General features: G+C 44.7%; 1 protein-coding gene across 1 annotated transcript in view; it reads right to left on the minus strand.

Annotated features, from left to right (window-relative positions):
- Window positions 1–464: 464 nt before the first annotated feature.
- LOC135537011 (G protein-coupled receptor kinase 5-like) overlaps window positions 465–12,815 on the minus strand; it is an 81,987-nt gene continuing 69,636 nt past the window's right edge. The window contains exons 9-13 of the mRNA XM_064963220.1: window positions 8,469–8,677; window positions 6,221–6,358; window positions 4,861–4,998; window positions 4,066–4,197; window positions 465–948 (exon numbers count right to left, since the gene is read on the minus strand). Coding sequence (XP_064819292.1) covers window positions 892–948; window positions 4,066–4,197; window positions 4,861–4,998; window positions 6,221–6,358; window positions 8,469–8,677 — 674 coding nt within the window. The 3' untranslated portion in view covers window positions 465–891. The remainder of the gene's footprint in view (window positions 949–4,065; window positions 4,198–4,860; window positions 4,999–6,220; window positions 6,359–8,468; window positions 8,678–12,815) is intronic.

Raw genomic sequence — 12,815 nt, forward strand, 5'->3', positions numbered from 1 at the left:
TTAGACCAGAGCTCTATGGTACCCTATTCCCTACATAGTGCACTACATTAGACCAGAGCCCTATGGTAGACCAGAGCCCTATTCCCTACATAGTGCACTACATTATGCAGGGCGCCATTTGGAAACACACACTATACAAACAAACAAAAGGCTCCATCGAGAAAACTAATAAAAAAAGACTACTGATGGTTCAGTCCCAAATAGTACCCTTTTCCCGACACAGTGCACTACTTCTGACCAGGACCCATAGGCCATAGGTAAAAGTAGTGGACTATATAGGGAATAGGAAACCATTTGGGACATACCCTGTGCTTCTTTAAAAAAAATTAAAAAAAAAAAAAAGAACAAGATCCTTAATACACATTGTCCTCGTTCCAAAAAACAAATAAACAACAACAACAAAAAATGTAAAAACCAACAACAACAACAACAAAACGTAGAAAAAAATGATGTATGCATTCAAGTGGTACTTAATATGGCTTTTATACAATACACCTTTTGGTGAAAATATACATCTAGGACACAATTCAAGTACAAATGTACAAAATCTTTAAACTCATATGTTTTTCTTTTAATTATTATAATTACACTTTTTAATACATATCATAAATACAGGTTTAACATTCATCGAGTTCCTAACATTTTAACGCTCTGGATGCGTTTGAAGAAGGAAGGAGGGAGAGGAGGAGGAGGAGGAAGAGGGAGAGGGGGAGGAGGAGGAGGGAGAGGAGGGAGAGGAGGGAGAGGAGGAGGAGGGAGAGGAGGAGGAGGAGCAGGAGGAGGAGGAGCAGGAGGAGGAGGAGGGTGAGGAGGAGGAGCAGGAGGAGGGAGAGGAGGAGGAGGAGCAGGAGGAGGGAGAGCAGGAGGAGGAGGAGGGAGAGCAGGAGTGGTTTAAAGTCGGGAAGGCTCCTCGTGCTCTTCGTCTTCGTAGCCACTCTTTAAACAGACCTGGGAACAGTTAGTTAAATAAACCGTTACATAGGATCAATGGGCTCTTCATCTTTTACAAACTGATTCTGAATCAGTTAGGTTACATACAGTACATTGTGAAAGTAATCTGACCCCTTCCATAGGATCAATGGGCTCTTTAACTTTACATGTATTTAATTGTTTTAGCATAAGGTTGTAATGTCACTTTTCACTACCTTTAAAAACAGACGGAATCAGTCAGAGGTTGTTGAATATTTTCAACAGGTTCTATCAGACCATTAATAACTGACCCGAGATCAGCCGTCGGTGTGCTGTATAATCTTTCAGACATTATTTACATTCGACGCTCTTATCAGAGAGACAGGGCGGCAGGGTAGCCTAGTGGTTAGAGTGTAGAGGAGGTAGTGTAGTCTAGTGGTTAGAGTGTAGAGGAGGTAGTGTAGTCTAGTGGTTAGAGTGTAGAGGAGGTAGGGTAGCCTAGTGGTTAGAGTGTAGAGGAGGTAGGGTAGCCTAGTGGTTAGTGTAGAGGAGGCAGGTAGCCTAGTGGTTAGAGTGTAGGAGCGGCAGGGTAGCCTAGTGGTTAGAGTGTAGAGGTGGTAGGTAGCCTAGTGGTTAGAGTGTAGAGGCGGCAGGGTAGCCTAGTGGTTAGAGTGTAGAGGCGGCAGGGTAGCCTAGTGGTTAGAGTGTAGAGGAGGTAGGGTAGCCTAGTGGTTAGTGTAGAGGAGGCAGGTAGCCTAGTGGTTAGAGTGTAGGAGCGGCAGGGTAGCCTAGTGGTTAGAGTGTTGGACTAGTAACCGAAAGGTTGCAAGTTCAAACCCCCGAGCTGACAAGGTACAAAATCTGTCGTTCTGCCCCTGAACAGGCAGTTAACCCACAGTTCCCAGGCCGTCATTGAAAATAAGAATTTGTTCTTAACTGACTTGCCTTGTTAAATAAAGAAAAAAGAAAAAAAGAGACTCACAGGAGCATTTCGGGTTAAGTGTCTTGCTCGAGGTCACATCGACTGATTTTTCACCTTGTCGGCTCAGGGATTCGAACCAGCAAACATTCGGTGACTTGCCCAACGCTCTTAAGCACCACGCTACCTGCTGCTGCCATTAAGAACTGATTCTGGGTCAGTTAGGCTACACATGTAGTTAATACAGAGATGTAGTGACACAGACTCAACACTTAGTTAGGCCTTATCAACTGGACTTCCTGCTGAACCAACTGGACTTCCTGCTTTATCAACTGGACTTCCTGCTTTATCAACTGGACTTCCTGCTGAACCAACTGGACTTCCTGCTTTATCAACTGGACTTCCTGCTGTACCAACTGGCCTTCCTGCTTTACCAACTGGCCTTCCTGCTTTACCAACTGGCCTTCCTGCTTTACCAACTGGACTTCCTGCTTTACCAACTGGACTTCCTGCTGAACTAACTGGACTTCCTGCTTTACCAACTGGACTTCCTGCTTTACCAACTGGCCTTCCTGCTTTACCAACTGGCCTTCCTGCTTTACCAACTGGACTTCCTGCTTTACCAACTGGACTTCCTGCTTTACCAACTGGACTTCCTGCTTTACCAACTGGACTTCCTGCTTTACCAACTGGACTTCCTGCTTTACCAACTGGACTTCCTGCTGAACCAACTGGACTTCCTGCTGAACCAACTGGACTTCCTGCTGAACCAACTGGACTTCCTGCTGAACCAACTGGACTTCCTGCTGAACCAACTGGACTTCCTGCTGAACCAACTGGACTTCCTGCTGAACCAACTGGACTTCCTGCTGAACCAACTGGACTTCCTGCTGAACCAACTGGACTTGCAGAGAGAGCCTTCAACCGGAGAAGAAACACAAGCAGAGAGAGCCTTCAACCAGAGAAGAAACACAAGCAGAGAGAGCCTTCAAGCAGAGAAGAAACACAAGCAGAGAGAGCCTTCAACCAGAGAAGAAACACAAGCAGAGAGAGCCTTCAACCAGAGAAGAAACACAAGCAGAGAGAGCCTTCAACCAGAGAAGAAACACAAGCAGAGAGAGCCTTCAAGCAGAGAAGAAACACAAGCAGAGAGAGCCTTCAAGCAGAGAAGAAACACAAGCAGAGAGAGCCTTCAAGCAGAGAAGAAACACAAGCAGAGAGAGCCTTCAACCAGAGAAGAAACAAGCATAGAGAGCCTTCAACCAGAGAAGAAACAAGCAGAGAGAGCCTTCAACCAGAGAAGAAACACACAGAGCCTTCAACCAGAGAAGAAACACACAGAGCCTTCAACCAGAGAAGAAACAAGCAGGGCCTTCAACCAGAAAAGAAACACAAACAGAGCCTTCAACCAGAGAAGAAACAAGCAGAGCCTTCAACCAGAGAAGAAACACAAGCAGAGCCTTCAACCAGAGAAGAAACACACAGAGCCTTCAACCAGAGAAGAAACACAAACAGAGCATTCAACCAGAGAAGAAACAAGCAGGGCCTTCAACCAGAGAAGAAACACAAACAGAGCCTTCAACCAGAGAAGAAACAAGCAGAGCCTTCAACCAGAGAAGAAACACACAGAGCCTTCAACCAGAGAAGAAACACAAACAGAGCATTCAACCAGAGAAGAAACAAGCAGAGCCTTCAACCAGAGAAGAAACAAGCAGAGCCTTCAACCAGAGAAGAAACACACAGAGCCTTCAACCAGAGAAGAAACACAAACAGAGCATTCAACCAGAGAAGAAACAAGCAGGGCCTTCAACCAGAGAAGAAACACAAACAGAGCCTTCAACCAGAGAAGAAACAAGCAGAGCCTTCAACCAGAGAAGAAACACACAGAGCCTTCAACCAGAGAAGAAACACAAACAGAGCATTCAACCAGAGAAGAAACAAGCAGAGCCTTCAACCAGAGAAGAAACAAGCAGAGCCTTCAACCAGAGAAGAAACACAAGCAGAGCCTTCAACCAGAGAAGAAACACAAGCAGAGCCTTCAACCAGAGAAGAAACAAGCAGGGCCTTCAACCAGAGAAGAAACAAGCAGGGCCTTCAACCAGAGAAGAAACACACAGAGCCTTCAACCAGAGAAGAAAATCAGAGGTAAAGAAGAAGAAAGATGGAGGAAGAGGGAAGTACCTTAACCCCCACCACCTCTCACGGCGGCGGGGGGGAGGAGAGCTAGCACCACTTGCCTCTCGTCTGAACAGCCTGTAGAAGAATCCTCTCTTTGGCGGTGGGTTGGGTCTGTTCACATCCAGATCTGAACACAGCAGGCCCTCGGTCTCATAGACGTTGATCTCCTTAAAACACTCCATCTCAATCATCTAGAGAGAGTATTAACGCAGTATAAAACACTCAATCATCTAGAATATTAACACAGTATAAAACACTCAATCATCTAGAATATTAACACAGTATAAAACACTCAATCATCTAGAATATTAAAACAGTATAAAACACTGATCTCCTTAATAAAACACTAGAGAGACACCGAGAAAGAGAGACAAAACACAGTGATAGACAGAGAGAGAGAGACAGGAAGAGGCAGAGAGAGAGAGAGAGAGAGAGAGAGAGAGGGACAGACAGACACAGAGAGAGACAGAAAGAGACACAGAATGAGACACAGAGAGAGAAAGACACAGAGTGAGACACAGAAAGAGACACAGAGAGAGAGGGGTAATAGTTTTCATTACATGGCTCAATATCCCAAGAAAACAGACATGTTGTTGAAGCCTGACTATCATCTAAAGGGACACGTGTACCTAAACTCCCAGGTGTATAAGTGTTAGAATGAAGGAGGTGTGTCACTGAATGGACTGGAGCAAAAACCTGCACCAGACCCCTGTTCTAAACGATGACATCATTGTTTTCACCAGACAGGTCTTGTGCAGTACCTTCTGCTGCCAGGGGATGGAGACACACACACACACACACACACACACACACACACACACACACACACACACACACACAGTAGGGTGCAGTACCTCGTTCTGCCAGGGTATGGAGACACTTCCTGTAACAAACTTGTGGTAGAAGTCATCGTCTGTGGGGTCCAGGTTGACTCCCTTCACTGTAGAGAACTGTTCTATATCCAGAACATCTTTACAGTACACCGCCCGCGGCTGGAGGGAGGGAGGGAGGGAGGGAGGGGGAGGGGGGAGGAGGGAGGGGAGAGAGGGAGGGGGGGGGAGAGGGAGAGAGAGAGAGAGGGAGAGAGGGGGTAGAGAGAGAGAGGGAGAGAGGGGGTAGAGAGAGAGAGAGAGAGAGACAGAGAGAGAGAGAGAGAGAGAGACAGAGACAGGGTAGAGAGAGAGAGAGGGAGAGAGGGGGAGAGAGAGAGAGAGAGAGAGGGTAGAGAGAGAGAGAGGGGGGAGAGAGAGAGAGGGAGAGGGGGTAGAGAGAGAGGGGTAGAGAGAGAGAGAGAGAGAGAGGGGTATAGAGAGTGAGGGAGAGAGGGGGTAGAGGGGGTAGAGAGAGAGAGAGAGAGGGAGAGAGGGGGTAGAGAGAGAGAGAGAGAGAGGGTAGGGTAGAGAGAAAGAGAGAGAGGGGGTAGAGAGAGAGAGAGGGGGTAGAGAGAGAGAGAGAGGGGGTAGAGAGAGAGAGAGAGAGAGAGAGGGGTAGAGAGAGAGAGGGGTAGAGAGAGAGAGAGAGAGAGAGAGGGTTAAGAGGGGGTAGAGGGGGAGAGAGAGAGAAGGGGGGTAGAGGGGGTAGAGAGAGAGAGAGAGTAAGAGAGAGAGAGGGTAGAGAGAGAGAGAGAGAGGGGGTAGAGAGAGAGAGAGGGGGTAGAGAGAGAGAGAGGGGAGAGAGAGAGAGAGAGAGAGGGGGTAGAGAGAGAGAGAGACAGAGAGAGAGAGAGACAGAGAGACAGAGAGACAGAGAGACAGAGAGACAGAGAGACAGAGAGACAGAGAGAGAGAGAGAGAGAGTTTGTTCATGTGCGTGTGTCCAGTAATGGAAAAAGTACTCAATTGTCATACTTGGGTAAAAGTAAAAGATACCTTAATATAAAATGATCCCAGTAACATACTACTTGAGTAAAAGTCTAAAAGTATCAGATTTTAAACGTACCTACACTCGTGGAAAATGTACTCAATTGTCATACTTGAGTAAAAGTGAAAGTTTCCCAGTAAAATACTACTTGATTAAAAGTCTAAAAGTATCCGATTTTAAAAGTACTTAAGTAGTATTTAAAAGTATTTTTACTTAAGTACATTACACCACTGTGTGTGTCCTTACATCCAGGCTGAAGGGGAGGTCCTGTGTGTGTGTGTGTGTGTGTGTGTGTGTGTGTGTGTGTGTGTGTGTGTGTGTGTGTGTGTGTGTGTGTGTGTGTGTGTTCTTTACATCAGGACTGAAGGGGGGTTCCAGAATGCCTGCCTCGAGGCGTTTGAAGTTGATGTTCTTGAAGATGATATGAGCCTTCACCTCCACACCGCCCAGCCCCTGGCACCCCAGACGGGCTTTGGGGTCTTTGGCCAGCAGCTGAGGAAGAGGAAGTGACACGGGGTTCTAGAAGAGTTGTGTGAGGCAGAGTCAGGTACTTAAGAGAGTTGAGACAACTTCTAGAATGTTGTATATTGTTCTGATTCTACACATTCAGATCTTGAGCATTGTTTAAATATCCCCCATGTGTAATATTACTCTGATTCTAAACATTCAGATCTAGAGCATTGTTTAAATATCCCCCATGTGTAATATTACTCTGATTCTAAACATTCAGATCTAGAGCATTGTTTAAATATCCCCCATGTGTAATATTACTCTGATTCTAAACATTCAGATCTAGAGCATTGTTTAAATATCCCCCATGTGTAATATTACTCTGATTCTAAACATTCAGATCTAGAGCATTGTTTAAATATCCCCCATGTGTAATATTGTTCTGATTCTAAACATTCAGTTCTAGAACATTGTTTAAATATCCCCCATGTGTAATATTACTCTGATTCTACACATTCAGATCTAGAGCATTGTTTAAATATCCCCCATGTGTAATATTGTGTCTCTCACTGGAACAGAGGACCCCCAGAGGCCTGGAACAGTAACGGTCCTTCACCCTCTCTCCTTTACCTCCCTCATCCCCTCCCTCTCATTTACCTCCCTCATCCCCTCTCCTTTACCTCCCTCATCCCCTCCCTCTCCTTTACCTCCCCTCATCCCCTCCTCTCTCCTTTACCTCCCTCATCCCCTACTCTCTCCTTTACCTCCCTCATCCCCTCCTCTCTCCTTCACCTCCCTCATCCCCTCCTCTCTCCTTTAACTCCCTCCTCTCTCATCTACCTCGATCATCCCCTCCGCTCTCCTTTACCTCCCTCATCCGCTCCTCTCTCCTTCACCTCCCTCATCCCCTCCTCTCTCCTTTACCTCCCTCATCCCCTCCTCTCTCCTTTACCTCCCTCATCCCCTCCTCTCTCCTTCACCTCCCTCATCCCCTCCTCTCTCCTTCACCCCCTCATCCCCTCCTCTCTCCTTCACCTCCCTCATCCCCTCCTCTCTCCTTCACCTCCTCATCCCCTCCCTCTCCTTCACCCCCTCATCCCCTCCTCTCTCCTTCACCCCCTCATCCCCTCCTCTCTCCTTCACCCCCTCATCCCCTCCATCTCTCCTTCACCTCCCTCATCCCCCCTCCTCTCTCCTTCACCTCCCTCATCCCCTCCTCTCTCCTTCACCTCCCTCATCCCCCCTCTCTCCTTCACCTCCATCATCCCCTCCCCTCTCCTTCACCTCCTTTACCTCCCTCATCCTCCTCTCTCCTTTACCTCCCTCATCCCCTCTCATTTCCTCCCTCATCCCCTCTCCTTTACCTCCCTCATCCCCTCCTCCTTTACCTCCCTCATCCCCTCCCCTCTCCTTTACCTCCCTCATCCCCTCCTCTCTCCCAGTAGGGAGTCCAACGCGAAGAAGAAGATTGTATTTGTGGACAACCACACAGACATGTTTTACACCAGTGCTCCAAAAGCTCATTCATGGATAAAGTAAATATTATCTCTGGTGGACCGGTCTGAAACATGACCAGTGCTCAACCACCATGGATACAGACACAGTAGAGAAGAGATGTTGAACACACACACACCTGCACACAGAACACACAACACACACACCTGCACCCAGAACACACACACACACACACCTGCACACAGAACACACACACACACATCTGCACACAGAACACACACACACCTGCACACAGAACACACACACACACACACACCTGCACACAAACACACACACACCTGCACACAAACACACACACACACACACACACCTGCACACAGAACACACACACACACCTGCAAACAGAACACACACACCTGTAAACAGAACACACACACACCTGTAAACAGACACACACACACACACACCAGAACACACAGAACACACACACACACACACACACACACAGAACACACACCACACACAGAACACACACACACATGTGCACACAGAACACACACACACACACATGCACACAGAACACACACACACACCTGCACACAGAACACACACCCCATGTGACCTCACTTTCTCCCTAACCCCGGCAGAGGAATAACTAACTGCAGTTGTGTGTAAACACGCCATCCATCCATCCCACCTGTCTGCAGATATCCTTGGCCTCCTCAGAGAACTTGTCAGAGTATTCCTCGGGATCTTCTCGCACTCGTCTGTCCACCTCTTCTCTCTTCACTCGTTCTTTACGCCGGCGGAAGGGCGACTGACCCTGGATCATCTCAAACACCAGACAGCCCAGACCCCACCAGTCAGGACTGAAGGAGTAGGACTCATTCTGGATCACCTCTGGGGCTGACGGAGAGACGGAGAGAGAGAGAGAGAGAAAGAGAGAATTAGAGAGAGAGAGAAAGAGAGAGACAGAACGATGAGAGAGAGAGAGAGAGAGAAAGAGAGAGACAGAACGATGAGAGAGAGAGAGAGAGAGAGAGAGAGAGTTTAGAGATAGAGAGAGAGAAAGAGAGAAGGAGAGAGATGGATGAGAGAGAAGGAGAGATGAAAGATAGAAATATTGTTTAATCAATAGTCAGGACTGAAGGAGTAAGCCTCATTCTGTATAACCTCAGGAGCTGACGGAGAGATGGATGAGAGAGAGAGGAAGGTGAGACAGGGAATAGAGGGGATAGATTATGTCTAGACACATCCAGGTCTAGGAGAGAGAGAGACAGGGTTCAAAAAGAGGGAGCAGGGGATGAGGAGAGAGAGAGAGAGAGAGAGAGAGAGAGAGAGAGATGAAGAGGAGGAATCAAGGAGATAGGAAGAGAGAGGTAGGATGTACCCATGTATGTAGAGAGAGAGAGAGAGATGAAGAGGAGGAATCAAGGAGATAGGAAGAGAGGTAGGATGTACCCATGTATGTAGAGAGAGAGAGAGAGAGATGAAGAGGAGGGATCAAGGAGATAGGAAGTGTGGTAGGATGTACCCATGTATGTACAGAGAGAGAGAGAGATGAAGAGGAGGAATCAAGGAGATAGGAAGAGAGAGGTAGGATGTACCCATGTATGTAGAGAGAGAGAGAGAGAGATGAAGAGGAGGAATCAAGGAGATAGGAAGTGTGGTAGGATGTACTCATGTATGTAGAGAGAGAGAGAGAGAGATGAAGAGGAGGAATCAAGGAGACAGGAAGTGAGGTAGGATGTACCCATGTATCCTAGAGAGTGCCCACTCTCCTGAAGAGGAGGAATCAAGGAGATAGGAAGGGAATCTGGATGTACCCATGTATGTCCCAGGTCAGAGATACGGATGTGTCCTGGAGAGAACATGAATAACGTTATAACATGTTTATGAACAAGAATAAGAGTGCAATAACATGTTTATGAATATCACTATGGTAGAGAGGAAATAACAGTGTCAAGGAGCTAGGAAGCTAGTTTAAGTTGCTAGTGCCTAGGCTTTTAGCTAGCTAATTTATGTTGCTAGTATCAAGGAGATAGGCTTTTAGCTAGCTAATTTATGTTGCTAGTACCTAGGCTTTTAGCTAGCTAATTTATGTTGCTAGTAAGAGGCTTTTAGCTAACTAATTTATGTTGCTAGTATCTAGGCTTTTAGCTAGCTAATTTATGTTGCTAGGATGTACCCAGGCTTTTAGCTAGCAAATTTATGTTGATAGTACCTAGGCTTTTAGCTAGCTAATTTATGTTGATAGTACCTAGGCTTTTAGCAAGGAGCTAATTTATGTTGCCATGTACCTAGGCTTTTAGCTAGCTAATTTATGTTGCTAGAGAGATGAAGAGGAGGAATTTAGATAGGAGCTAATTTATGTATGCTAGTATCTAGGATGTACCCATGTTTAGCTAGCTAATTTATGTTGCTAGTAGGAATAGGCTTTTAGCTAGCTAATTTATGTTGCTAGTAGAGGAGGAATTTTAGCTAGCTAATTTATGTTGCTAGTATCTAGGCTTTTAGCTAGCTAATTTATGTTGCTAGTATCTAGGCTTTTAGCTAGATAATTTATGTTGCTAGTACCTAGGCTTTTAGCTAGCTAATTTATGTTGCTAGTACCTAGGCTTTTAGCTAGCTAATTTATGTTGCTAGTACCTAGGCTTTTAGCTAGCTAATTTATGTTGCTAGTACCTAGGCTTTTAGCTAGCTAATTTATGTTGCTAGTACCTAGGCTTTTAGCTAGCTAATTTATGTTGCTAGTACCTAGGCTTTTAGCTAGCTAATTTATGTTGCTAGTATCTAGGCTTTTAGCTAGCTAATTTATGTTGCTAGTACCTAGGCTTTTAGCTAGCTAATTTATGTTGCTAGTACCTAGGCTTTTAGCTAGCTAATTTATGTTGCTAGTACCTAGGCTTTTAGCTAGCTAATTTATGTTGCTAGTACCTAGGCTTTTAGCTAGCTAATTTATGTTGCTAGTACCTAGGCTTTTAGCTAGCTAATTTATGTTGCTAGTATCTAGGCTTTTAGCTAGCTAATTTATGTTGCTAGTACCTAGGCTTTTAGCTAGCTAATTTATGTTGCTAGTACCTAGGCTTTTAGCTAGCTAATTTATGTTGCTAGTACCTAGGCTTTTAGCTAGCTAATTTATGTTGCTAGTATCTAGGCTTTTAGCTAGCTAATTTATGTTGCTAGTACCTAGGCTTTTAGCTAGCTAATTTATGTTGCTAGTACCTAGGCTTGTAATTAGCTAAGTCAGTGACAAGACGTGATTCAAGCTAGCGGTCGTCTAGAAGAATGTTTTCAGGTTTTAAGTCCCTGAGAAGAAAAAAACACACACAAAGTTAGAATTATTTATACAAAACCAGTTCTGGGCATGCTTTTGTTCCTGCACTAACACAGCTAACCATCCATCATCTAAATCAGCTAACCATCCATCATCTAAATCAGCTAACCATCCATCATCTAAATCAGCTAACCATCCATCATCTAAATCAGCTAACCATCCATCATCTAAATCAGCTAACCATCCATCATCTAAATCAGCTAACCATCCATCATCTAAATCAGCTAACCATCCATCATCTAAATCAGCTAACCATCCATCATCTAAATCAGCTAACCATCCATCATCTAAATCAGCTAACCATCCATCATCTAAATCAGCTAACCATCCATCATCTAAATCAGCTAACCATCCAATAACCATCTGATCAGCAAACCATCTAATCAGCTAACCATCCATCATCTAAATCAGCTAACCATCCATCATCTAAATCAGCTAACCATCCATCATCTAAATCAGCTAACCATCCATCATCTAAATCAGCTAACCATCCATCATCTAAATCAGCTAACCATCCATCATCTAAATCAGCTAACCATCTAATCAGCTAACCATCTGATCAGCAAACCATCTAATCAGCTAACCATCCATCATCTAAATCAGCTAACCATCTAATCAACTAACCATCTGATCAGCAACTAACCATCTAATCAGCTAACCATCCATCATCTAAATCAGCTAACCATCCATCATCTAAATCAGCTAACCATCCATCATCTAAATCAGCTAACCATCTAATCAGCTAACCATCTAATCAACTAAACATCTGATCAGCAAACCACCTAATCAGCAAACCATCTAAATCAGCTAACCATCCATCATCTAAATCAGCTAACCATCTAATCAACTAACCATCTGATCAGCAAACCATCTAATCAGCTAACCATCCATCATCTAAATCAGCTAACCATCCATCATCTAAATCAGCTAACCATCATCATCTAAAATCAGCTAACCATCTAATCAGCTAACCATCCTCATCTAATCAGCTAACCATCTAAATCATCATCTAAATCAGCTAACCATCTAATCAGCTAACCAGCTAACCATCAATCAGCTAACCATCTAATCAACTAACCATCCAATCAGCTAACCATCTAATCAGCTAACCATCTAAATCAGCTAACCATCTAAATCAGCTAACCATCTAAATCAGCTAACCATCTAATCAACTAACCATCCAATCAGCTAACCATCTAATCAACTAACCATCTAAATCAGCTAACCATCTAAAATCAGCTAACCATCTAAATCAGCTAACCATCTAAATCAGCTAACCATCTAAATCAGCTAACCATCTAAATCAGCTAACCATCTAAATCAGCTAACCATCTAAATCAGCTAACCATCTAAATCAGCTAACCACCTAAAATCAGCTAACCATCTAAATCAGCTAACCCCTAAATCTAACCACCTAAAATCAGCTAACCATCTAAATCAGCTAACCCATCTAACCATCGAAATCAGCTAACCATCTAAATCAGCTAACCATCTAACCATCTAAATCAGCTAACCATCTAAAATCAGCTAACCACCTAAAATCAGCTAACCATCTAACCATCTAAATCAGCTAACCATCTAAAATCAGCTAACCACCTAGAATCAGCTAACCACCTAAATCAGCTAACCACCTAAAATCAGCTAACCATCTAAATCAGCTAACCATCTAAAATCAGCTAACCACCTAGAATTAGCTAACCACCTAAA

The sequence above is a fragment of the Oncorhynchus masou genome, unplaced genomic scaffold (genome assembly GCF_036934945.1).
Source record: "Oncorhynchus masou masou isolate Uvic2021 unplaced genomic scaffold, UVic_Omas_1.1 unplaced_scaffold_698, whole genome shotgun sequence".
NCBI lineage: Eukaryota > Metazoa > Chordata > Actinopteri > Salmoniformes > Salmonidae > Oncorhynchus > Oncorhynchus masou.